Source organism: Dermacentor andersoni, chromosome 1 (assembly GCF_023375885.2).
Source record: "Dermacentor andersoni chromosome 1, qqDerAnde1_hic_scaffold, whole genome shotgun sequence".
Taxonomy (NCBI): domain Eukaryota; kingdom Metazoa; phylum Arthropoda; class Arachnida; order Ixodida; family Ixodidae; genus Dermacentor; species Dermacentor andersoni.
In genome coordinates this window covers 50,783,889-50,811,075 of record NC_092814.1, presented here as the reverse complement: position 1 = coordinate 50,811,075, position 27,187 = coordinate 50,783,889, and the positions used below count along the sequence as shown (strand labels likewise).

General features: G+C 43.4%; 1 protein-coding gene across 2 annotated transcripts; it reads left to right on the top strand.

Moving 5' to 3' along the window:
• The first annotated feature begins 17,037 nt into the window (after window positions 1–17,037).
• prel (preli-like) lies at window positions 17,038–26,340 on the top strand. 2 transcript variants are annotated; one of them, XM_050193205.3, is made up of 4 exons: window positions 17,038–17,208; window positions 17,548–17,643; window positions 18,043–18,265; window positions 25,649–26,340. In XM_050193205.3, exons 2-4 carry the CDS (start codon window positions 17,552–17,554, stop codon window positions 25,946–25,948), a joined length of 615 nt encoding a protein of 204 aa, XP_050049162.1. In that variant the 5' UTR covers window positions 17,038–17,208; window positions 17,548–17,551; the 3' UTR covers window positions 25,949–26,340. The 2 variants fall into 2 exon arrangements, with proteins under 2 accessions (XP_050049162.1, XP_050049161.1); XM_050193204.3 differs by having other exon boundaries at window positions 17,039–17,212.
• The last annotated feature ends 847 nt before the right edge of the window (window positions 26,341–27,187 follow it).

The window sequence follows — 27,187 nt, the reverse complement described above, 5'->3', positions numbered from 1 at the left end:
TCCGGGCTCACCGCATGCTCCCGATGCCTCGAATGGTCCTCCTCCCTGGAAAGGCACGAAGTAGAGTGAACCCAGGGGGCGGTACCGTGGAGGCCACCGCGTACGCCTGCGGGTAGGCTGCGTGGCCCAGGGTAGCTGGATTCGTCCCGGGGCCGCCACCCGGCGTCGTCTGGGAGGACCTCTGTACCTCATCCAGGCTTCGCGCCAGGGGCGGACTGATAGTCAGCACGAAGGGCTGGATAGTGTAGGCGCAGCTAGTTCTCTGGGTCGCGGTCAGTGTCCGAAATGGAACTGAGGCTCCTGGAGCTCAGCCTCGGCCACCCCGTTTCGAACGGCTGGCTCGAGCGTGGGAATGCCACGAGGTGGTGGTGATGATGATGATGATGAAGCCTCAATTAATGGCACAAACCCACTATGGGGGATAGGCCATGAATCGGGTGGTAATATGATTAAAAAAGTAAAATAAAGTAGTTAATAAATAAATAACACAACAAATAAAAATAGTAATATATAATTCAAGACGAGGTCACGTGTGACCAATCCCCGCGAGAGCGTTCTTCGTCTTCCTTCGTCTCCAGCGGCGACGTCGCTTCGGACTCTCGTCTTGAGAAGCTCACGGAAGCAGTTCCCAAACTACTAAGTCGCACAGTTTTTAGAGAGTTATTCCAACCCTACACTATCTGCTTTGGTATATTACTCTTTATTTGCTTTGCAACGCAGTGTTCAAGTGTCAGTGTGGCGCACTGTACGCGGGTAGGTATGCAATCGAGACTCCGCAAGAATTGGGTGCGCAAATCGCCACTAAGAGTATACACCTCTGCCCATACCCTTATCGCCATGCAAGAACCGAGTTGTCTAAGTCCTTTTCGACAGTGCTATAGTGTCGTTACGCTTTGCCGCATCTGAAAATGATCAAGGCGTGAGATTACACAAAATAATGTTATTTACTGAATTGTGAATTGCCTTACGTTATCATGGGAAAACACGGGGAAGGCGGGAGATAGAAATTCAAGACGATGAGCAAAACGAGAACAAGGTGAAAGCAGGAGCCAACGTTTCGACAAGTGGACTTTTCTTCAAGGCGACATATGCTTTCCTCGCCACAGTATATATAGGTGGGGTTCTTCTAAAGGGGAGAGGGCGTATGGTGGGTGAACGCGGCAACAAGCGAAGGAGTGTTAGCGGGGAGGGTGTAGAATTGAGAATAAAGGAATGCTGTGCACAAGGCCAGTGACACGGCCGTCTGTCAATCACGTCTCAACGGCTGTATGTCCGCCGGCGTGTCAAAGGCGTACACATCATCATCATCACCACCACCACCACCATCATCATCATCATCAGCCTGGTTACGCCCACTGCACGGCAAAGGCCACTCCCATACTTCTCGAACTACCCCGGTCATGTACTAATTGTGGCCATGTTGTCCCTGAAAACTTCTTAATCTCATCCGCGCACCTATAACTTTCTGCCGCCCCCTGCTACGCTTCCCTTCCTTTGGAATCCAGTCCGTAACCCTTATGACCATCGGCTATCTTCCCTCCTCATTACGTGTCCTGCCCATATGCCCATTTCTTTTTCTTGATTTCAACTAAGATGTCATTAACTCGCGTTTGTTCCCTCACCTAATCTGCTCTTTTCTTATCCCTTAACGTTACACCTATCATTCTTCTTTACCATAGCTCGTTGCGTCGTCCCAAATTTAAGTAGAACCATTTTCGTGAGCCTCCAGGTTTCTGCCCCGTGCGTGAGTACTGGTAAAACACAGCTCTTAAAGACTTTTCTCTTGAGGGATAATGGCAACCTGCTGTTCATGATCTTAGAATGCCTGCCAAACGCACCCCAGCCCATTCTTATTCTTCTGATTATTTCAGTCATGATCCGGATCCGCGGTCACTACCTAAGTAGTGACCGCGGATACTAAGTAGATGTATTCCCTTACCACTTCCAGTGCCTCGCTATCTATCGTAAACTGCTGTTCTCTTCCGACACTGTAGAACATTACTTTAGTTTTCTGCAGATTAATTTTTAGACCCACCCTTCTGCTTTGCCTCTCCAGGTCAGTGAGCATGCGTTGCAATTGGTCCCCTGAGTTACTAAGCAAGGCAATATCATCAGCGAATCGCAAGTTACTAAGGTATTCTCCATTAACTCTTATCCCCAGTTCTTCCCAATCCAGGTCTCTGAATACCTCCTGTAAACACGCTGTGAATAGCATTGGAGAGATCATATCTCCCTGCCTGACGCCACACAGCAGGGAGATACAGCAAGGCGTACGGCAAGGCGTACACAGCAGCCCTCTATTACTTGTTTCGCTGGTGGTCGTGTGCTATCGCGTCTCTGAAAGAGATAATAGAAGGAGCGGCAGAAACGGGTGCTCGTGAAAAAAAAACAAAGAAAAAATATAAGGAAATACTGAAATGGAATAAATAAATAAAAGGAACAAAGGAAAGGAAGAAGAAAAAACTCTAAGCAACAAAACTAAGTGTTGTTGTCTATAGCTTGAAATCTGCCATTGCGAATTGATTCTAAAGCTCCATTTGAAACCTTTATGCCTATTTTATGCCTATTGGCTGCAATGTCTTGAACTTAAGGATAAGATATGATTCTCTCTATGTTGTTTTTCGTTCAGAACGGAAATTGGACTGTAAGATCTAGAGTTTAAGTTGATCAAGGTTATGACCTGGTTGGTTGAAATGCTCGGCGACGGCTTTGGGAAGCTTTTTAGCTGTCAAAGCAGAAAGCTGGGCTAGTTGGTGTGTCATGATTATTCAAAAGAATAGCGCAAAGTAGCAGGGACAATGACAGAGAATTCGTCCTGTCGTATTCTCTGTCATTGTCCCTGCTACTTTGCGCTATTCTTTTTTTAGCTGTGTCCGCGTGATGTCCGTTTAATCTGACGTTCATTGATTGTCCCGTTTCACCGATATATTGTTTCCTACAGAAGCAACATTCAAGCATATAAATCACATCGGAACTTGTACAAATGAAGCTAGATTTGACTTCGTGTGTGTAACTATTTGCGGTGCTCTTATATTTAATGTCGCTTTGAAGGTGCCTGCAGGTTTTGCACCTGGGGCGACAACATGCTTTTATTACGGGAAAAAATATTCTTGTGATATGGTTATCATAAGCTTTAATTACGACATGCATATATACATAATAATAACGTACCTTTCGTCGGCGCTCAGAAAAAAAAATGCGCGTAAAACAACAAAAGTTCAAGTGTTTCTCAATATTCAAGCTTCTTCAAAAAAAGTCGCAGTTGCGCCCGGAAGGCGAAGCATCGGTTGCGATAACAAATTAGTAGACAGTTATAGGAAGTAAGGATCAGCATCAGAATCAGTTTCATTCAAGACAAAAATTAATTAAATTATGGGGTTTTACGAGCCAAAACCACTTTCTGATTATGAGGCATGCCGTAGTGGAGGACTCCGGAAATTTCGACCACCTGGGGTTCTTTAACGTGCACCTAAATCTAAGTGCACGGGTGTTTTCACATTTCGCCCCCATCGAAATGCGGCCGCCGTGGCCGGGATGCGATCCAGCGACCTCGTGCTCAGCAGTCCAACACCATAGCCACTGAACAACCACGGCGGGTTTCAAGACAAAAATGGGGATAATTACATGATAAGTATATACAGAAGGAGGTCCCGTAGTTAGAAACTGAATGGGGACCTCCTGTGCATGATGACTAGAATTAATAAAACAACGAAGGCAACATGTAAAAATGAATGTATTAAGCAATGACTAGGCTTTGTATTAGTCAACAAAAGCTCAAACTACAAAAATAGCTTAACAAGAAAGAAAAAGAAAAAAATTGCGAGAGACATATAGAGAAACAAAGTGAAAGTTAAAAATACAACATATAGTACACTCACATGGGAAAGTCGGAGGAAGCTAAAAGAAAATACTTACGTTCTGTACGAAACCTGTGAGCTTTGAACAATTTTAAAGAGAATGGTAATGTGTTCCACAGAGATAAAGCTGAAAAGTGTAATGACTGCTTACCATAGTTGGTGCGAACGATGGGTAAAATGAAGTTCATATTTCCTGCAAATCTAGTATTATTTACATCAGTAAGGGATGCCTTTGGTATGATGGTTACTGGAATATCATTGTTTAATGCCCTAAAAGTAAATATGGCCAGGTTATATTTAACAAAATCAGTCACATTCAAAATATTATGTGCATGTAACGGCTGAATTGCGCTAATGCTACGAGGTGAAAATGTTATTAGTCGAATAGCTCGATTCTGAATGACTTGCAACGAAATGAAGTGACTGTTATAAGTGTATCCCCATGATTCAATGTTATAGTTAATATGAGCATGAACAAAAGCATAATAAAGCGACGCGAGAGTTGAAAATGAGAAACTGCAGTGATTAGGTGATTGTTGATGGAAATAGATTGAAGGAGCTCAGGCGATCGCTGAAGTGAGGCAAAGGCGACAAACTTGGTCTTATTATGGTTAGTCTGCAGCTTGTTAAGTTGACACCATGTGGAAAGTTTCACGAGATCTCCGTTTAGCTTGCGTGTTAGCGTTGATATACAATTGTTAGAACTAAATATAGTAGTATCATCAGCGTAAAGAATACAGTTCGATGAAGAGAGGCAACTAGGCAGATCATTAATTTAAATTAGGAAAAGTAGAGGACCTAATATGGGCCCCTGTGGTATACCAATGTTAGTAGTAGCTGCTTTAGACTAGTACCCAGAAATGTTAACGACTTGTTTTCTATCTTGTAAGGAACTGCAGATCAGAAGTAGAGGGGGACCAGTTATTCCGATGGCTTCAAGTTTAGCACAAAGAATTGTGTGATTAATTGTGCCGAAGGCCTTGGACAGATCAACGAATATCGAGGCTACAAATTTACGTTCATCAATAACTTTTTTGAGATAATCAGTAAGAGAAATAAGTACTAGATTAGTTGAAAAGCCAGAACGAAAGCCAAACTGATAAGAGGAAAGAATATTAAATTTATCTAAATATTTTGTTAGACGCTTTTCGATAAGTTTTTCAATAACTTTATGAAAAGAATGGAAGAACGCAAATGGGTCTCTAATTCTGTGTAAGCGTGCGATCACCTTTTTTGAAAACGGGAATGACTCGACCGCGTTTAAGTTCACGAGGAACACCACCTGTTTTAAAAATGAGGTTAATGATAGCTGAGAGGACGTTAACGATATGTTCCGCGATCATTTTAATGTGATAGGCGTTAATATTATCTGGGCCAGCACTAGTGGCTTTAAGGGTTTTAATTACTAATATACTTCATCAGGTGTTGTTGGAAAAAGGGAAAATTAATGAGGCAAGCATTTAAAGGGCATGTTACAGCATGAAGCGGAATCAGAAGTGTTATTGAATAAAGCATCACAAAAGGCATTTGCAATATCAAGCGGATTAATGTATACCATGTCATTGTGAAAGATTCTCGAAATTACGTTCTGAGAGTTACGGTTTAAAAAGGTGTTAACAATTTCCCACTTTTTCTAGTGTTATTACCACGTTCTATAATTTCTTGTTCGTTATAATTTCTCTTCGCACTTCTCAGCTGTGCAAAAAATGAGTTAGAAATTTTTTATAACGGGCAAGTACTTTATTTTTATACAAATTTTCGCGTGACCGCATTGCTTTCAAAAGGCTATCTGTAAGCCATGGATTTTGTGGCAATGATACCTTTTTTCTGCATTTTATTTTATGAGAGTGGCAGTTGAAATGCGATGAAAGTGTCGTTAAAAATTGCGAAAAAGCTTTTTGAGGTATATTAAATGATACAACTTCCGACCAGTCAGTTTTAGCCACGCTAGCAAGGAACATCTCTATGTCAAGTATAACTCTGTAAAATGACGTGTTAGATAAGGCTGAGTGATTGCGTAGGCGTAGAATGATAGGATAGTGATCGGTAATATCGGTGGTAACAATACCAGCATCAGGTGGATCTGTTAATTTCGATAATGCATGATCAATTAAGGTGCCATCGGCAATGTTAGGACAACGAGTAGGGAGAGAAATTAAACATTCATTTCCAAAACTATGGAAGATGCTTGAATAACTAGAAGAATTAGATGAATTGGTATCTATGAGGTTAATGTTGATATCGCCCATGATTATTGCGTTACAATTAGAGCATGATATTTTTTTCCATGGTTTGATCAAGCGCACTACAGAAGTCGGTAACTAAAGAAGAAGGTGAGCGATAAATGCAGCCAAACACTAAGTTCTTGTTGTCTATACTGAAGACGGGGGAATCAAATTCAACAAACACACAGATTCACAGTTAGTAACATTCAACTCCAAATCAGGCCGTCGTTTATATGGAATGTTATATGAGACAAATATAGCTCAACCGCCGTGATTACTCGTCTCTCTGTGAGAATACTCAGAATTAAGTGTATGAGTTAAAGCAGAATAGGTCCTTGTCATCATTACTAAGCCAGGTTTCAGACACAAATATTATTGAAAGGGCGTTGTTAAGTGTAGAAAACCGGCGCTGAAAATCATCAGAATGCTTGCCGAGACTTCTAGCATTGAAGTGAATATTTGAATGGTAGTCGCGCGACATGAATTTATTCAGCGCAGATGTTGAGAGGTAAGAATCCACGGTGGATGGCAATGACATTTAAGAGGCAGAATCGAGGCGGTTAGTTGAAAACAGAAAGGTCAGACTCATCAGCAATGCAACAAACACGGCTCTCGTTAGTCTTTCTGGCCTTAATCTGACAATTATCTGTCCACAAGTGCTTCCAGTTGTTGGCTTTTTTTAGCACTATATATAGTGCTTTGGAAAAGAGTGCCTTATTTTGTGGTGTCAAGTGGTCATTAACAAATACGGGAAAGTTGTTGTCATATTTGCCGGTGTAATTCAGGCAGAGTCTTTCGTGCCTTGCTGCCTTTCGTGCCTTGCTGATAAAATCGTTCTTTTTCGTTCGAGAGCAGAACCTAGCAATTAAATTTTTCCTACCCTTATCTTTAGTAGAGACTCGATGAACAACATCGACATCAGAGGAAGTCACGGGGCATCCAATTTTCCTGCCCATTGTCTCCAAAACTGCAACACAGTTCTCGCCCTGAGTACAGGGGATACCCCTGATTTCTATGTTGATCATGCGAGAGTACTGCTCGAGCTCGGAGACCCTTCGGGAAAGTGAACAGTTTTCCGTTTTCAGGGCTTTGTTTTATTCTGCCCCAAGCGAGGCCTTTTCACTGTGCAGCTTGTCGACCAGATCATTCAGAAATCTTAGACTGGACTCAAGGCTGTCCACGTGCTTCTTGATCTCCAGCACATCAACCCCAGATGTCTTCATGTTAACGATAATCTTGTCAACAATGCGATCAGTCAATCGATCCGATTCATAAAGAAGTCTTGACTCCAGCTCATCAATTCTCTTAGCGAGCTCAGCACAGGTGGGCATATCTAATAGCGCTCAACTAAAAAACACTAAAAACTTAATGCAAGGACACAAGTAGCATAGCAGTTCTTGGCAGCAGCGACAGTAACAGGATAGCAAAGAAAACGACAGATCCTGTCGTAACCAGCCTGTACAAGCAGAAAGGAATGCGTGAGCTGGTGCGCGAGCACTGCCGCTGCTGCCAAGACTGGTCGACAGCAGATGAAGATGACCTTTAAGTAGCGATGCTGGGACGAGCGAGCACCACCTGGTGGTCTTCTGTGAGGATCTTGATTGACAAGATAGCTTCCTTGATACCACGTGCAGTTGAGGCAGCCAAATCCGGATGGTCTTCTGAGAAGGTCTTGCTTAACGAGAGAGCCTGTACAAGCAGAAGGGATTGCGTGAGCTGGTGCGCGAGCACTGCCGCTGCTGCCAAGACTGGTCGACAGCAGATGAAGATGGCCTTTAAGTAGCTATGCTGGGACGAGCGAGCACCACCTGGTGGTCTTCTGTGAGGATCTTGATTGACAAGATAGCTTCCTTGATACCACGTGCAGTTGAGGCAGCCAAATCCGGATGGTCTTCTGAGAAGGTCTTGCTTAACAAGAGAGCCTGTACAAGCAGAAGGGGTTGCGTGAGCTGGTGCGCGAGCACTGCCGCTGCTGCCAAGACTGGTCGACAGCAGATGAAGATGGCCTTTAAGTAGCGATGCTGGGACGAGCGAGCACCACCTGGTGGTCTTCTGTGAGGATCTTGATTGACAAGATAGCTTCCTTGATACCACGTGCAGTTGAGGCAGCCAAATCCGGATGGTCTTCTGAGAAGGTCTTGCTTAACGAGAGAGCCTGTACAAGCAGAAGGGATTGCGTGAGCTGGTGCGCGAGCACTGCCGCTGCTGCCAAGACTGGTCGACAGCAGATGAAGATGGCCTTTAAGTAGCGATGCTGGGACGAGCGAGCACCACCTGGTGGTCTTCTGTGAGGATCTTGATTGACAAGATAGCTTCCTTGATACCACGTGCAGTTGAGGCAGCCAAATCCGGATGGTATTCTGAGAAGGTCTTGCTTAACGAGAGAGCCTGTACAAGCAGAAGGGATTGCGTGAGCTGGTGCGCGAGCACTGCCGCTGCTGCCAAGACTGGTCGACAGCAGATGAAGATGGCCTTTAAGTAGCGATGCTGGGACGAGCGAGCACCACCTGGTGGTCTTCTGTGAAGATCTTGATTGACAAGATAGCTTCCTTGATGCCACGTGCAGTTGATGCAGCCAAATCCGGATGGTCTTCTGAGAAGATCTTGCTTAACAAGAGAGCCTGTACAAGCAGAAGGGGTTGCGTGAGCTGGTGCGCGAGCACTGCCGCTGCTGCCAAGACTGGGCAAGGTAGTAGATTTATCGGCCGTATAAGCTTGTAAACATTCGCTTACTAACTAAATTAATAAGCATGGTATCACGCACGCACAGGCAAACATGAACTCATCTGTCAAAACGCTGACGTGAGGAAGCGCGGCAGCAGCAGCGAGCGAAGTGACCTTCGTGCTTCGACGAGAACACGGCACACACGAAGATATATAATGAGCCGTCGGCGCCCCCCCCCCCCCCCCCACCTAGACGCCCAGACTCTATCCCCATCGCAGGTCGCCTTCAACATAGGGCCCGTGCGGCCGCGCCGTAGGCAGTTGCCGCCGAGTAGGACGCCCCTCCCCTCGGAAGATGGTGCTCTTCCACCCCGCTTTCCTCCCTTGCGCGCTCGAGATTAAGCAACCATCGTCGGCTCACCCTCGTACGCTTTCACTCGCGCATACGGCTCGCGGCGACGATGTTATCGCCCTTGGACTTTGCACGGAACATCACGATGACACCGACGGCAGAAATGCGTCTGGAGTTCTATATAGTGCTATCGCATTAAAATGGCTTTACCGATACTGTGCATCGTTTTCTCCTTTTATTTATGTAGATATTGGAGGCGCATCTGTACAGTCGCCGCCATGCTGTCACGATATCGACAGCGCACGTGCGGCCCACACGTGGAGGGTTAGAGGGTGGGTCTCTAGAGACGCGAGAGACGCGCAGTGCATTTGGCTGCAAAAACGATGGAGCTAAGTGGACGCACCTTGCCTGGGCAGCGTTCTCACTGAGAGTCTTCGTGCGTACCACACCGCGGTGCACACAGTGGTTTGAGCGGAGCGGACACTTCAGCTGTGCGAACTACAATTACAACTACTCGTTACGAACGCCGACGGTTTTCTTTCGGTCTGATCTCGTGCACCATCGAGGTACTGCAATCGAGGTGCGACGCCCGCAACGCCGGTGGCGGCGCTCCTATCACACCAGTGTTCTACGACGCCTAATAGTATAACGCCTAATAGTTTAACGCCTAATAGCCGATAGCTAGGCGCAGCAGCAGCTGCCTCGCGTGCTGTGTCGCGCCAACCTGTCGCCTCCGAGTGTTAATTCTTAGAACACCGTCTGAAGAGCTTAAGCACAATTAACGCGAAACATTGCTTTCGCTCTCAATGTTTCGCACTACGTGCAAAACTGCGTTTTTTTTTTACGCACGCAATAGCTTACGTAACAACTTAAAAGCTGTTCAGTTGATATTTAAATGTAAAAAGGGGCCAACAATAAATTTCTAAGCTCTATAAGCTCATTTTTAAATGAATACATATGTCTCTGTACTTTAGTATTAGCCCAGAATAGCAAAGCCGAGCCAACCGCATATTTTCCAAATTATTATTACGCTTAACTTCTCAGAGAACGAACCATTCGGAAACTGCTCAGGACCAGTCATGTTGTGCCGAAAACTGAGTTAACTGGCCCGACAATGACGACGTAGGTGGCAAATGGGGAGGGTGAGTGGATCGGATGAGGAGTATGGGGAAGGGGTTCATTGAATTGCAGCTGTGTCTTAATTTGTTCGATATTTGATTTTTTTTTATTGTTGAGTTCATGGTTTGGTATACAGTGGTTCTTATTAATCATATAACTGTTGTGCAGCGAACGGTTAATTCTTTTGCGGCGTGTTCTGAACTGATGCGGTGTGCAATTCATGGTGCTGTGATAACCAGCGGCCCATGTCCATTTGCTCATACCCAGTGGCCCCTGGGGACACATGACCCGTCCTGTTTTGTTTTGTTTTGTTTTGTTTCGTTTTTAGTTTCGATCTTAAATTTCATATTATCAGGGGCATATTATGGTACCATGGCGGGCAAGTCGCTGCTCAATTTTGTCAGTACAGAAATGCCGGCATGTCGCGGCCTTGAGGGACGCCAGGGCCGCCTCCCTCTCTCCCCTTTGTATCCACCCAGTGCCTGTTCTCCACGTGCTTAACTTCTTTTGTAGTTTGTTATTTTAGACCGTACCCGATCCTTGGTCAATCCTCCATAGTGGGTGTGCGCTATTGCCATTTCCACACGAGTATCTGCATCTACATCTGTTTCTTGACGAAAGCAAATGCAAAAATAATCCCCGTAAGCATTGTGACTTATACCCTGAACGTGGCGCCTCTGTACTTCTATAACACAAGTGAAAAGACCATGCCCACATGGTAGTGTCAGCCCATGGGGCTTTATCAATAACTTATCGAACCCTGAAAACGATTGGTTCCCCGATTTCATGATTTCCTTGAGGTTGAAGATCTGGTGAGTTCAGACTCATTATCTACCGCAAGGATGTGTAATTGATCCCGTTCGCAAAATGTATACAAATTTTGAAATTGCAAATATGTGTATCGTACTTTAATTAAAGTTGGCACGCCCGCCGTATGTCTTCTTGCTTACAATACCGTAATTTTTTTTTATTCAAGTACCCTAAAGGCCCATACGGGCATTACATAGGGGTGTTACAATAAATTAGTGATAGATACAGAATACGCATTTAAACAGACAATGCATGCTAAAATAAAAAGAACACAAGCGGAAAAACAGAAAAACAAAAGAAAGAAAGCAAGCAGTAAGAGCAATACAACGACACGTCCTAAACGTTGAAGATATCTATAGAAATAAAAGGGGTGTTACACAAAGTCAACGTAACTTGGTCACTTCATACAAAGAAAATGCTTGCTAAAAAGGTACACATACTATCAGATACTGCATGAAACAATGAAAAGCACAACCAGAGAAAATTTCTAATATGTATGAGATCGTTCAAGTGGCTGAGGAGTTCTGTAGAGATTTATACAGTACCCGTGGCACCCACGACGATAATGGAAGAGAGAATAGTCCAGAGGAATTTGAAATCCCACAAGTAACGCCGGAAGAAGTAAACAAAGCCTTGGGAGCTATGCAAAGGGGGAAGGCAGCTGGGGAGGATCAAGTAACAGCATATTTGTTGAAGGATGGTGGGCAGATTGTTCTAGAAAAACTGGCCACCCTGTATACGCAATGCCTCATGACTTCGAGCATACCGGAATCTTGGAAAAACGCTAACATAATGCTAATCCATAAGAAAGGGGACGCCAAAGACTTGAAAAATTATAGACCGATCAGCTTACTGTCCGTTGCCTACAAAGTATTTACTAAGGTAATTGCAAATAGAATCAGGAACACCTTAGACATCCGTCAACCAAAGGACCAGGCAGGATTCCGTAAAGGCTACTCAACAATAGACCATATTCACACTATCAATCAGGTGATAGAGAAATGTGCGGAATATAACCAACCCTTATATATAGCTTTCATTGATTACGAGAAAGCGTTTGATTCAGTCGAAACCTCAACAGTCGTGGAGGCATTGCGGAATCAGGGTGTAGACGAGCCCTATGTAAAAATACTGAAAGATATCTATAGCGGCTCCACAGCCACCGTAGTCCTCCATAAATAAAGCAACAAAATCCCAATAAAGAAAGGCGTCAGGCAGGGGGATACGATCTCTCCATTGCTATTCACAGCGTGTTTACAGGAGGTATTCAGAGACCTGGATCGGGAAGAATTGGGGATAAAAGTTAATGGAGAATACCTTACTAACTTGCGATTCGCTGATGATATTGCCTTGCTTAGTAACTCAGGAGACCAATTGCAATGCATGCTCACTGACCTGGAGAGGCAAAGCCGAAGGGTGGGGTTAAAATTAACCTGCAGAAAACTAAAGTAATGTTTAATAGTCTCGGAAGAGAGCAGCAGTTTACGATAGGTAGCGAGACACTGGAAGTGGTAAGGGAATACATATACTTAGGGCAGGTAGTGACTGCGGATCCAGATCATGAGACTGAAATAATCAGAAGAATAAGAATGGGCTGGGGTGCGTTTGGCAGGCATTCTCAGGTCATGAACAGCAGGTTGCCATTATCCCTCAAGAGAAAAGTATATAACAGCTGTGTCTTACCAGTACTCACCTACTGTGAAAAAACCTGGAGGCTTACGAAAAGGGTTCTACTTAAATTGAGGACGACGCAACGAGCTATGGAAAGAAGAATGATAGATGTAACGTTAAGGGATAAGAAAATAGCAGATTGGGTGAGGGAACAAACGCGAGTTAAAGATATCTTAGTTGAAATCAAGAAAAAGAAATGGGCATGGGCAGGAAATGTAATGAGGAGGGAAGATAACCGATGGTCATTAATGGTTACGGACTGGATTCCGAGGGAAGGGAAGCGTAGCAGGGGGCGGCAGAAAGTTAGGTGGGCGGATGAGATTAAGAAGTTTGCAGGGACAACATGGCCACAATTAGTACATGACCAGGGTAGTTGGAGAAGTATGGGAGAGGCCTTTGCCCTGCAGTGGGCGTAACCAGGCTGATGATGATGATGGTATGATCAATAAAAATCGGGACCCTCGGTTCCTTTTCTTCTCGTTTATTATATATATATATATATATATATAGAAGTGCAGGCGCACGTAGAAAAGCAAAAACCATTTAATTTCGGCGGGGCCACGCGATGCTCCGCGCGATGACGGCACCTTGCACAGCCGCCTCCGGCCTTCGCGCGGCTTGCTCTTCAGAGCCACTGAGACACTCCGAGACAGCGTCAGCATGTGCTCTAGTATAGCCGGAAAACAAACAAACGAATGCGTTGAATCTGTTGTGTTGAATATGCGTGACACGACTTCGTGAACACATTTTAATACGATTAGCATTCTTACACGCACTTTCCGGTATCTACGGATCTAATTAACCTCTTTCACACCAACCTGGAGGCACTGTGTAGTCCATGGTCGAGTGCATGCATCGGGCTACTCTACATAAGGAACCGGGTTCGAAACCAAAGTCGGACTAACTTGGGCCTCTTCAATGAGCCTATTTCACGCCAGCTTGGTTCACTCGGTATGTGCCCCTGTTTAATGAAGCTCTTTGGCGCCAATTACTTATTGGATCAATGGGTGTGTACAGCCCGCGTAGACAACTTGGGAATGGACAACTTGGACCATTGGGTATTCATTTTGGTACGAAATAGCGCACGTAAAAAACCGGGACGCACAGAAAAAACGACACACGCTACCAGCGCTGGTGGTGTGCGACCTTCTTTCTATCCGTCCTGGTCTTTGTGCGCGCTGCTTTCATTGCAATAGCAATTATATGTCGAATGTCCGCCGTCGCCGTGAGGTTTCGTATGAAGTCGAAGTGCGATAAGATCGCGGCCGCGCGCCATGTGCAGTGGGTGCGAGGGAAATAATGCGATGGCGAGCCGAGAAGGTATGGTGGGAGAAGTGAAAGCACTTCTCTATTACAGAGAAGTGAAAAAGTCGGCTACACAAGCAGGCAAGTGTGGAGAATTGAAGTGAACAGAATGGGATAATTTATGAGTCACCCCTAGGACGAGCTGAAACGGTTTTTGTGTAAATTGGCAGCGCTCACGCACTGCGCAAATTATATTCGCGCAACAGTTACTAGACCATTTGAACGAGCGTATCTGCTATATAACTCAGATTAACGGCATCGCTCATTTTAGTATTAACCATTATGATGACATTTTTTCTAATAACGCAAAATTTTATCAGCATCGTATTTTAGGTGGCTTAGTACAAACCCATCTGCAGAGTACTCCCGAAAACATCATCATGTAGCTACAGATATGCTTCACAGTATGAAGTATGGTGTTGGTATTTTTTTGCCCAACGCTAGACTGCGCTTTTTGTCTGCGGCTACCGGATTTTACATCCATTTTGTTGGCAGAATTCATGGCAATGGTGCTGGCCCTGCGCAAATTAAATCCACCAATTATAATCACTGACTCTTTATCTTTGTGTTCATCACTAACTGCTTCTGGTGACTCTCCCGTTATGAGGGCGTTTCATTCATAGGTACTTGAATATTTGAGAAGTAGTAGCCTTTTATTTTGGGTACCTGACCAGAAAGGATTATTTTAAATAAAAATGCGAATTCCCTAGCCAAAGCTTCATAGGCGGCCCGATTCTTCCATAATGTCATATTGTCATTTGTCTGCTTATGTCACGGCTGCTCGGTTTCGTAGGCGTGTCTTCATGCAAGCAGTGTCAGACTCCGCACTGACTAACAACACGGTTTATTAACATCTTTTATACCCCCGGCGGATAGAATTTTGCCTGACACGAAAAATGGAAGTGTCCATCACGAGCCAACACTGCCGCATGCCGACGCTAAATTTCTACCAACACAGGTTGGGACTGATTCCCTCGTCACTGTGCTCATTCCGTGGCGAGCTAGAGACAATATGCGATTTCTTTTTGTCCTGTAGACTTTCGCCAATAAGAAAAAAGATTATTGCCAACTCCGCTGCGCAGTCTTGGTATAAATTTGTCCGTACGTGTGATTCTGTCTTTTTGAGCCTCTATTCTTGGTTTCAGCAACACAAATGTTTGCATGTCAGTTCGAAATTTTCGAACTGAATCCAATCGTCGATTACGCCCCTAAATTGATTCCTAATATTTAAATACTGCTTTTGGTGTTATCATTATTTCCTCTCACACAGTACACTTTTTCTATGACTGGCAATTTACATTTCTGTTGTTTAGTTCCCCTTTTCTTGCCCATACCCGCCGCGGTGGCTTTGCGGCTATGGTGTTGCGCTGCTAAGCACGGGGTCGCAGGATCAAATCCCGGCCGCATTTCTATGGGGCGAAATGCAAAAACACCCGCGTCCCGTGCATTGGGGGTCCTCCTGGTGATCCCCCGGTAGTCAAAATTAATCCGGAGTCCTCCACTACGGCGTGCCGCATAATCAAATCGTGGTTTTGGCACATAAAACCCCAGAAGTAATTCATTCATTCTTGTCCGTTTCTCTTAACCGCCTGATTTTTGGCCAATCCGTCACTGTGGGCATGTGTCAGAACTATTGCTGAAGTATGCGCCAGAACAACCACCAGAGCGTGCATTGTGATACTGAGGAGCGCTGATCTACAGAGCAGTGAAGAATTCTGCCGGTGGTCCTTTCTATTGGTGCTACCGAATTGGGTTTTAGCCGCAGTAATGTTTGCCATGCCTTTTGCAACTTTCTGTGCGAGATAAAAAGAATTCAGTGCTAAAATTTTCAATTTCTTTCTTTTTTTCTTTTGCAATTAAAATTTTATATTATGTATTATGTAGGCACAATATAGTTCGTATCAAAAATACGTTACTTTCAATTTTCTCAAGTTTCGGTTACCAGTTCTGATTGAAATAATATTCCTCAAAATTAGTGCTATCTTTAAATTGTACCCTTGCACCGCCCGATTCATGGCCGATTCCCCAGAGTGGGTTGTACCGGGACACTGAGGAACAGCAACAAGTGAAGACGATTTCTGTTGCTACATTGCTTTAATGCTAATATCGCATTAACATCGACACCCATCATGAGATGGGTTCTGGAGTAATCTATTGTAGCCACAATCGCGCAGTTATTCGTTTTACCTGTTGACCGCGTGCTGTACTATGTGAAAGATAAACTTTTGCACATACACAGCATTAAATCAAAAACCTCCTTGAGATATCGCTAGATTGACACATCATGCGTCAATACTATTCCTGACCACACCGCTGGACCAAAGGAGGCATTGTCTGGACATTGTCAAATGACGCCATCACCAAATTCTATAACATGGCGCAATTTGGCAACGTCCAGAACGGTCCAGAATAGCACGCAGTGTAGTGGCACAACAGTTAATTTAACAAGCACAAAGAAATCACCTACGCGAAACATTTTCACGATGTCTAAACCTTTTTTGCTCGCATTTTTGCAATTCACCATCACATTCCGTTAACAAGATGACAGCACCAGAAGACGACCGAAACTGAAACTGTGACGGCGAGCACAAACGCGCATACAAATTAATATAAAAAATCAATCACATATACCTTCTTTTGAAGATCACTCGAACGCAACAATACATGGCGTGGTCACGTATGCTGCAGCATTATTTAAAAAACTACAAAGCATCGCTGTCGCAGCTGGCCCGTGGTCTCACATGGGCGTATGGCGTATTTTCTACAAATGCGCGAGTGGCTTAATTTTTAGACACAGCTCTCAGCAGTTAAACAACTTAGAGCTCAAAAACAAGGCCGCTGTGATCGAAACGTGCAACTTGCGGCGTTGTTAAAATTCACCTTGTGTGCTGCTTAGAACACCTCTCAAGGTTCTCAAGTGATGTCATTTTAGTCTGTTCATAGAGCTGTTCTATGATTCTATGGTCTGTTTTTGACAGTCGCCAAGCAGAGCCACTGGGGTCGCCTCGTTCGCTATACACATAAAGCCCCTCCGCCCCTCTTTATATACACCCGGTGCCCGTGGCAGTGTGTGGTGCGGTGCGGCGTTCCATGCGGGAACTTCTACGAGTGGTGCGATGTATTGGAGTTTTCGTATAAAATTAACAGATTCTTCAACGTAGATTATTTCTCTTCGGATTTCTGTCGTGTGCGAAAACTGCCTGTAGTGAGTAAGTTGTTGTTTACTGTGCATCTAGCTGGGGGACATGCGGATGAAACATGTGCGGTCGCTGCACGCCTAGCTCACCGCCATGTCTGCAAGGGCAGTTGTAACGTAACCTGACCTGTGAGCTAGCCGAAAACCACTGAACTGCTTTTATAGTGAGGAAAAAAATGCATGTATTTAGCGTAATTGCACTTACCAGTCATTCAGATATTCAAGTGTTATTAAACACCTCTTTGGTTAAGTATATAACGTCTGTCGAGTCTGAAAAGCAAAGACAGTGCAAAGGTCGCCCTTCGTTCAACGAGCTAACTGGTATGCTTACTGTTTCCTGCATTAAAGCACAATGGTGAAGTTTTACGAGAGGAAGGACACGTTCAAGTTCTCGTGGGACCAAGTGGCTCAAGGTTTCTGGGCGAGGTACCCCAACCCGTACAGGTAAGAGCCTGGAGAATTTTGAAGAATTTAACTGTTTGCACATTAGTGTGCACATTTGTGCGATAGCAGCTTTTTTTTTTCTTTCGTATGTTTTGATATCATGTAATGAGAGGCTTGAAGTAGTGTTTAGTGTTGTATTCTCCCTTGTCAACATAACGCATAGGACGCACACGTCTGTCGTTATCGCTACGATGCTTTGCAAATTTATAGGCCATGTTGACGCAGTGGCAGCCCAAAAAGCGTGGCGAGTATTACTACGGAGTGTACACGACGTAGAATGTTCATTTTGTCCAACATTCGGTGACCGCACTTAATCTTGATTTATGTATGCACTGTTTACCTGCTTGTGTTGTGCTCCATTCTTGCTCGCCTGTTTACTGTTTGGCGTTTTGTTTGCAGCACGCATGTCTTGACAGAGGACATCGTTTCACGATATGTAGAAGGCGGAAAACTGTTCACAAAACGCTTACTCACCAAGACCAATCCTATGAACCGGCTACCAAAGTGGGGAGAGCGCTTTGTCAGTTCCAAGTCCGTGCGCATTGTTGAAGAATCTGTCGTGGACCCACGCACAAGGACATTGGTCACCTATACACGCAATATTGGCCTCCAGCATATTATGGTAAGTTTTAGTTGCATGCAGTTATTAGGTACAAGTCATTGTGATGAATTTCAACGCCTCAGAACCATTGTTCAAAAGAACACCACCACTTCACTGTTAGTGTGCAATTTTCTTGCTCATTTGTAAGAACATTGCACAGCTTTGGTTGGTGCTTAATGTCTGTCATGGACTAACATTTGTGTCAGCTCCTTGACTGAAATTGTGCTTTATTATGCAAGAATGTGGAGGCATGACCAGTCATGATTAGAGGAAGAATTTCATAGGGTTCATTCATCATCATCAGCCTACTTTATGTCCACTGCAGGATGAAGGCCTCTCCCTGCAATCTCCAATTACCCCTCTCCTGCGCCAACCTATTCCAGTTAGCGCCTGTGAATTTCTTAATTTCATCACCCCACTTAGTCATCTGCCGTCCTCGACTGCGCTTCCCTTCTCTTGGCACCCATTCTCTAACCATAATGGTCTGCCGGTTATCTAACCTATGCATTACATGACCTGCCCAGCTCCATTTTTTTCTCTAATGTGAATTAGATTATTGAGAATCCCCGTTTGCTCACTGATCCACAACGCTCTCTTCCTGTCTCTTAACTTTAGGCCCAACATTCTTTGTTCCATTGCTCTTTGTGCGGCCCTTAACTTGTTTTTGAGCTTCTTTGTCAGCCTCCAAGTTCCTGCCCAATACGTCGGCACCGGTAGAATGCATTGATTGTTCACCTTTCTTTTTAATGATAATGGTAAGCTTCCAGTCAGGATCTGACAATGTCTGCCGAATGCGCTCCAATTCATTTTTATTCTTATCTAAATTTCCTTCTCTTGATCGGGGTTCCCTGTGAGTAATCGACCTAAGTAAACTTACTCCTTCACAAACTCTAGAGGCTGACTGGCGATCCTGAACTCTTTTTCCCTTGCCTGGCTATTGCTCATTATCTTTGTCTTCTGCATATTAATCTTCAACCCCACACTTATACTCTCTCTGTTAAGGCCTTCAATCATTTGTTGTAACTCGTCCCCAGTGTTGCTGAACATGACAATGTCATCTGCAAATCGAAGGTTGCTGAGTTATTCGCCGTTGATCCTTACTCCTATTCCCAGTTTAATAGCTTGAATACTTCTTCCAAGCACGCAATGAATAGCATTGGAGAGATAGTGTCTCCTTGTCTGACACCTTTATTTATAGGTATCTTTCTACTTGTGGATAATTAAGGTAGCTGTGGAATCTCTGTAGATACTTTCCAAGATATTTACGTAAGCATCCTGTACTCCTTGATTACGTTATGCCTCTATGACTGCTCGTATCTCTACTTAATCAAATGCCTTTTCGTAATCTATGAAAGCCATATAGAAAGGCTGATTGTACTCTTGCAGATTTCTTGATTACCTGATTGATGACATAAATGTGGTCCATTGTAGAGTATCCCTTCCTGAAACCTGCCTGTTCCCTTCGTTGATGAAAGTCCAGTGTTGCCCTTATTCTATTGGAGATTATCTTGGTGAATATTTTATATAATACTGGAAGTAAGCTGATGTGTCCATAATTTTTCAATTCTTAATGTCTCCCTTTTTGTGGATTAGTATAATGTTAATTGCATGATAATTCTATTTCATTCTTTTTTTCTGCTCTTGTTGGACATAAGTCATGGAGCACATGTGGCTTTTTCATCGTTGTTGGCAGGAATTTCAGAGTGCGTTTTTGTCAGTTTCGACGTAAATTTCTAGTTCAATTATCCACACTTCTGTCTCGAGTGGTTGAGTTCTGGGCTGCACGCAAGGAAAGAGTAATACCACAGCAACTGGTGGGTTCGAGGTACCGAGCTAAACACTGTGTTGCCTTGGGATCCTTGTAGCTTCTGCTGGTCACAATCATTGTCTCTCAAACTGGTCAACAAAGCACATATGTTGATTTCTTTGCATCGCAGTGCACTGATTCAGTACTCTAGACAGAAGTGTGGACAACTGTACAAGTCTCGTCTGTAGGGCACGTGCTGAGCACCAGAAGCTCTACACTTTTGCCTCGTCTAGTAAAGTGAACAAATGCTAAATTCTGAGCAAGCACTGCTCAAGAACCTCTCAGGGTTTCGGGGCTTGACTGATTCTTCACATAAGTGGCAGTTTTAAGTATGTCCATGTACAGATGTTGCTCGCCTCTTTTTATCACTGTATATGAAAAAAATGCTGGAAGACCTGTTGATGGCTTCCTAATCACTTTTGGATGTGTCATGGGGTCAGAAAAGGCCCAGGGGCTTTCTTTAATTCTTGTTGACCCAAGCATGCATAATATAGGTGCTACTTATGTTCTTGAACATGTGGTTTTCAGGCATTTTACAGCATCCAACAACATCTGTGCACAGTGCAGCAAGTGGGAGCTGAACACACACCTTCCACATTACGCGTGCTGCACTCGTAATATGGAAACTCTGGGTTGAGCTCCCATCCAAGACAAGTTGTCTTTTCGTCCGCTTTCATTTCCATTTTCTTTATTATTTCTTCATTTCGTTTAAACATCACAATTAATTTCTCTTTCGTGTCTAACGAAAATCAAGCCCTTCAGATCTTTATTCTTCTCTCTTGGCATTCACCAGTGTAATTGACAAGCCCAAAGATTTCGTAGGATTGCACGCAATGCCTTGACATGCATGCGTGGCAGGAATCAGATTATTAGTTCAGAATATGAAGGGCAAAGTTCTGCTTTGAAACTACATCTCCTGGGATGTGATTTTGCCATATTTTTGTGTACTTGGGTTCTTTAGTAAAATTGCACTAGTTTCCAGGTTAAGTTCTTCGTATAATTTGTTGTACCATTGAGCATCAGTGTCAAAATGCAGCATAAAAGGGTGTGTTCTATTTGAAAATTTGTTTTCTATCTGACCAAAGTCATCTTAAATTTCCATGTCCCGCGTTCTCCGTATTTTTCCTGGATCATCTTTAGATATACCTCAATTTCAATGTGCTTGAATAAAAAAAGGTTGCTAGGTACAAAGGCACCAGCTGTCACTGCTGTAGTTACACCTACGGGTATTGCCACCCCTATTTGTTGAGCTTGAAGTACCCATTCTCTTTTAACTCGTTTTATGTCTGGGGTTCCTCTTTAAAACAGTGGCTCTATCTGAGCAGGCTTGGTTTGCCCAGTTCATGAGCATTGTCACTATCCAGTTTTCGAGATGTGAGGTATACCAACTTTAGGTGTCTTGCTGATTGAGAGACTTCTCTGCCTTATCAACAGGTCAAGCCACTTGGGATTTGTTTATTTAGATTGCTCAGGAAATGGATGCAGCTATAGTCGGGTGCAACTTTAGAAAAAAGGGGCGTTTACTCCTCTAAGCTGGATGCACATGAGCCTCCACCAATGGGCGCGCACTCTAGACTGATCTCATGAGCCGGATGGCCAGTGACCCTGCCGATGAAGAAGATGGCCGCCCGCGCCTCAAACTGGACCAAGTCGCATCATTCGTGTGCATCTGTCCCTTGTCAGAGTGAATTCCCGAACTGTTTGTGGTGGTCTACCATGGCGGAAATATTATTGCGAGCTAAAGATGCACCATTTGTGCCACATGCGTTTATTCTGAGCCATGACCGAGCGACGAAAGATTGCAGCGAGCATGCTGACGCTGCGCTACGCTTCATCTGAAAACAGGATCCCGCAGCGACACACCGCTACAAACAAACATCCTGCGTGTTTGTTCCATGGTGTTTTGTTTTGCTCCAAAGTGAAGCTAGGACGAGGAAAGTTCGCCAAAGTCTGGTGCCTACTGATAGTGGCGGGTATGTTTGTGTACTGTGTCGCTGTAAAAAAAAAAAGTGAGAAGGAACGAAAAAAAGGAAACCTATCACATTCTTGAAAATAAGTTTGTGAAAACACAAAACCAAAAAAATATAAATCTTACGCTATTTAAAACCAAGAGTATTTATGTAAAATGATGAATGAAGCATTTTTGTACCTTTCCTGCCTTGATCGTCTTCTCATCCCAGGTTTGTAATGGTTTCGATAAATGCATGGTTTCTTTTTTTTTTTTTTTTTTTAGGTACTTGTCAAATAGCAACTGGCTCATTTTAAGCTCGGAAAATGAGTAGAAAATGTGCCGTGTACACGTAAACCAGCACAAAAGCCATGCAGAGCTGCTCTTTCTATTTTTGTCCCATGCAATGAAGCTAAATAGCAGACGACATACAGCGTTGTAGAAGGCACTGGGTTATTTTTCTCTCGTGATCCGGCATGTGCTGTAGCATTCCAATCATGAGAGCTCTACCAAACCAATCATCAGAACACAAAAATCTTTATTTATACCTACAGTTACGCGCTTTAGAAGCACACTTTTTTTTTTTTTAGTGGGATTATTTCAGTTGCGAAGGCAATCGGCTGTTGCTCTTCAATCATCTGGGCGAGGCTGCCTCTTTTTTTCTAAATTTCTAACCGACTATAGTGGTTTCAATTCTGAAGAAATGTTGAATTTCTTTCTAGTCTAGGATACAAATTGTCTGTGCAACTAAACGAACAACTTAAATCATGGCTGAGAAGATTCGCAGGCACTCTTTCAGTCTTGGACTGCTATGCTGGCTGCCATCAGAAATATTGACAACACGGTAATACCATGCGTCTGCTGGTGGCACCCCTGAACATGACGTGCCATCAGCACTGATTCAGGTGTGAACAGTGACGTGTGTGGCTTTCATTACATGCAGCATAGTCTAGCTACGAGCAATAGATGCGAGGATTTGTTACCCTCTCAAAGCTCCTTTGGCTGACGCTTTGTGAATAGGCACTTTTACCCTGTACCACAGGGCAGTAACATTAAGCCTTCATCATCTTTATCATTCTTCTTGTGGATGCATCAGTTGTAGGTAAAAGACTTCAATTTTAAGAAGCAGGTACCGCAAGTGCATGTAAGCCCGTGATTTCTTAATAAAGATTTCTGCTGTCTATGCTAGTTTACCTAGAAGAATGGGATGAAAGAGAAAACAAGTGAAGATTCACTACAGCCTAAAGCCTGCATGCCATTGAAACATGTGGTGCACCAATGACCATTGCTTGTGCATCGCTATGAGCTGAGAAAACCAATGCATAAATAAGATGCTGGTACTTTGCAACACCAAGTGATAGCTCTGGTTTGCTCAAAGCTGCTTCTGACACCACAAAAGGTGGTCATAAATCCTTGTGCCCACTCTTTACCACCAAGCAATGCTACATGTACTGACACACACACAAAAAATTGTTTTGTTAGGTAACAGTGGTATTGTGCTAGAATTCCCCGAAATGCATAATGAATAATTATGCCTTTTCTTCATGCATCCAGTTGAAAATGCACACAAAAAGCAATGTGGCTTCATGGCACAGAATGTCATGAGATTATTGTAGAATTGTATGTGCTAGTATATTCATAGAATCGGAAGAGGGTGCTCATGATTTAAAGAGAAGTTATAACTTTAAGTCTGCACAGAAAGTTGCGTAAAAGCTGTATGCCTTTACTCTGTAAATTTGGTAATAACTTTGGATCCTTATTACGTGACCACAGATAGGTGCACATAAGTTACTTTTCATTAAGTGCGCTGTAATTTTTGTATAAAAAGGCATATTTTTATGGATTTGTATGTTCTTTTCACTGTGTATTACAATGTAAAAAAAAAAAATTTATATCTTGCAAGTGGCACTGCTGTTGCAGCAGCAAATAAACCAGTACAGTGGTGTTCAGTAGCTTTCCTCGTTGCTTGAAAGCATGTATAAATGTCTTTCTTTTTGCAAGTGTGTGAATTTGCAAGTTTCCTAGTCACCCTACACTATTAAGCAAATCTACGCCCTCTGGGGTGTATATTTGCCACACAACAATAATCGTCATCTGTCTTGCTTGCATTTCCTTTCTTGAAAAGGATGCGCTCGCTACTTTCTTGTGATGAATGCTATGTCATACTGATAGTGACTTGAAAGTACCGGGCTCGCAGCGTTAAAGAAAGGAAATGCGGACAAGACAGAAAAATACTTTTATTTCATCCTATATTTGTTCAAGCATATGTTCATTACACACTGTTATTTTGTATTTACTCTTTTATGTGTAGTATTTCATTATATCTGTGTTCGGTAATTGAGGTTTGACTGTACATGTTCATGAGCAATTAAGTGCACAAAACTAGTCAACACCGAATAGTGTGCATTCATTCAATACGATGTCTGACTACAGTTTTTGCAGAAATTGATGTGCACTTATGAAGGACAAGTTTGCTATTTTCATCCTGAGCAATGTTTATCTTTTTGGTTATGAAACTGTGCTTATTTCATGTACGCTCCCCTGTCTTGCCCACCACTAGGGCCTTTTTCAGGCATCTCGACATGCATAAATGAAGTAATCTTCTGAAGTTGACAGTGGCTACAACATTTTACTTTTATAGGTCTTTGGCTGAGTATGTATTACAGGTGTGAAAGCATTTGTGCATAGAAGCTCATAGTGTAGGTTCTTCTCTGCAGAATACTGCGTCTTGCATATGTTACATTAAAGAAAAAGGAATTTTTCAGGTTTATACATGTGCTATTTCGTCCGTTAAGTTACCCAATGTGGATAGTGCCATCTTCTGTCGTCCTATTGTTTATTAGTTCATGGCAATAGTAATGTAACTTTTGTCAGCATGTATAACTTCAATACCAGGTGCTTTAAGGACAGAACAGTTTCCATTAAAAACAAGGTGTCTGTAGGGATACTGATAGTATGTAGCCTACAAAGTATTTGTAGGGATACGAAGATGTCAACTTATGTTCACTTTTTTAGCCAGTAACAAGGGATTTTGATAGACCCTGTAGACATTTAGCATAAAGAAATGTTAATATGTATGACTTAAACTGGCATGCTGTTTTGTCAAATAACTTCTGCCATTAAACTTCAAACATGCATAATGAAACTCCTCAACTTCATCAGTTTTTTCTGCACTTCCAGATGCAGTGACAAAACACCATGAAACATTGGTTTACATGGCAATTTACCCTTCTGCTTATGTCCACTGCTATTTATGCAAGATGAGGTTTTTTTTTATTTTACTTGCTGTTTGGTCTCTCATTTCATAGTTCTTGTGCAAAATTACATGCAATTGCCAAGACGTTTGAAAGTCATATGCATAGTGCTCTTGCTTCCCATTCGAATGTATTTTTCACATTTTTTGTGTTCATAGGAAGTGTATTACTCCATTGAAATGTATTAGTAAAGTTGACTCTGTATCTGCTGGATGTCACTGTAACAAATTCTAACCACATCAGAAATGTTTCCAAATACTGTTTGCCATAGCACAGCAAGATGCAGTACAGAGCTAGCAAGCTAGTTGTGCATAGTTTTTAACTCTTGCATTGCATTTGTAGCTTATCACAAAACCTTTGTCCTGCATTGACCTCTGTGCCATGCTCTTTTTCAGTCTGTAGAGGAGAAATGCATCTACAAGCCTGCCGCTGACAACCCTAAACATACCGTGGTAGAACGGAGAGCCTGGGTTTCATCATCGATTCTCGGCTTCTCCTGCGCCATCCAAGCCTTTGGTGTGGAACGCTTCAAACAGAATGCTGCAAAGGCATCCAAAGGATTTACATATGTCCTGGAGCGTATGTTCCCTGGGACCCATCCAGCAGAGAAGGAGCGCCTTCGTTCTAAGCTGGCTACTGAGCTGGCCAAAGCCAAGGCTGTGCCACTGGTGGCTGCAGCCAGTTGCAGTAACTAGTGTGCTAGGTGTCGGCATTCACTTAACACTGCCACATAGTGCTCCCATGATATACAGATGACTGCACTCAGGTGCACATTGTTAAGGTTGTTGGCAAGACTTTTCTCTGCCATGAAATGTCTTTCCTGCACCTTCCTCTTCTTTATTTTTTCTCCTACTTTAGGTGCCAAGTAGTATATAGCATTCCAGTGGAACTGTAACAGTCCATGTTAACTGCCACAGCAGTTTCGTGGGAAGCTGCATATTTTATTGGAATTAATGCTTACGTGTGGCACTGAGTGGAGATGGCGGGGAAGTCTTTTGTTTTTGTGTTGTTTGTACCACGTTTGTTACTGAGACTACTGTATGTGGTAGCCATGTAAAATAAAATTACTGAATTTTACCAGTTCTAACCATTCACTGATCTGTTTTCAAGGGGGATGGCATGCAAGAGTGCTTGTGTGCTGTGCTTTGGGCGCATGTTAAAAGAACCCCAGGTGATCAGAAATACAAAGCCCCACACTATGGCATCTCTGATAGCCCATATATTTCTTTGGAATATTAAACCCCATCAGTCCAATCCACCAGTCGTCTGTACTAACAACGGTCCTTATAGGGTAAATGCATTGACTATGAGGAGGGAGGGAGGGAGGGAAAACTTTATTGAGCTCTTGTAATTTTGTTCTTCTGCAGCTGGGGCAGATTCTTCAAGGAAGTCTTCCTCGTGTGTTCCCCGGAGGTTTTCACCTGCTGTTTCATTCGTCCTCTATTGCAATGGTCGGCTTCTTGGTATTTTTGTGGCTGTTGTGACCCAGAAAACTTGTGTGAGTGGGTATACTTCAGTTGCACAGGTAGTAAAGTTTACGGTTTTGTACAGTCACGGTTATTGGTGTACTACGAAAACATTGCACATATGTAAATGGAGCCTTTCAATAATGCAAGCACAATCTGGGGACCTATCTTCAGATGGTCACTTTCGGTGATGCCACTTTCAATGCACACTTAAAAAACCGGGTGAGCTCACAGACAGTAACTTTCGGGAATATCACTTTCATTGCATGCTTATTGGTTGGTTAAGCAAAACTATGAGCTGATCAGCTGGCTGAGCACTCTGCCACGCAAAAGTGATCGTCCAAAAATACATCCCTGGACTGCATTCAAACACCGGATTGCAATGCATCTGTCATACTCCCAAATTATTGGCCAATTCCCAAGGAAGCACATGGGCCATTGATGCCGCTGTTGAGATTATTATATAGC

Coding starts and splice junctions, on each gene's coding strand:
- prel (XM_050193205.3), top strand. CDS start 17,552: ATGGTGAAGTTTTACGAGAGGAAGGACACGTTCAAGTTCTCGTGGGAC. Junction 17,644..18,042: donor AGGTACCCCAACCCGTACAG/GTAAGAGCCTGG, acceptor TTTTGTTTGCAG/CACGCATGTCTTGACAGAGG. Junction 18,266..25,648: donor TTGGCCTCCAGCATATTATG/GTAAGTTTTAGT, acceptor GCTCTTTTTCAG/TCTGTAGAGGAGAAATGCAT.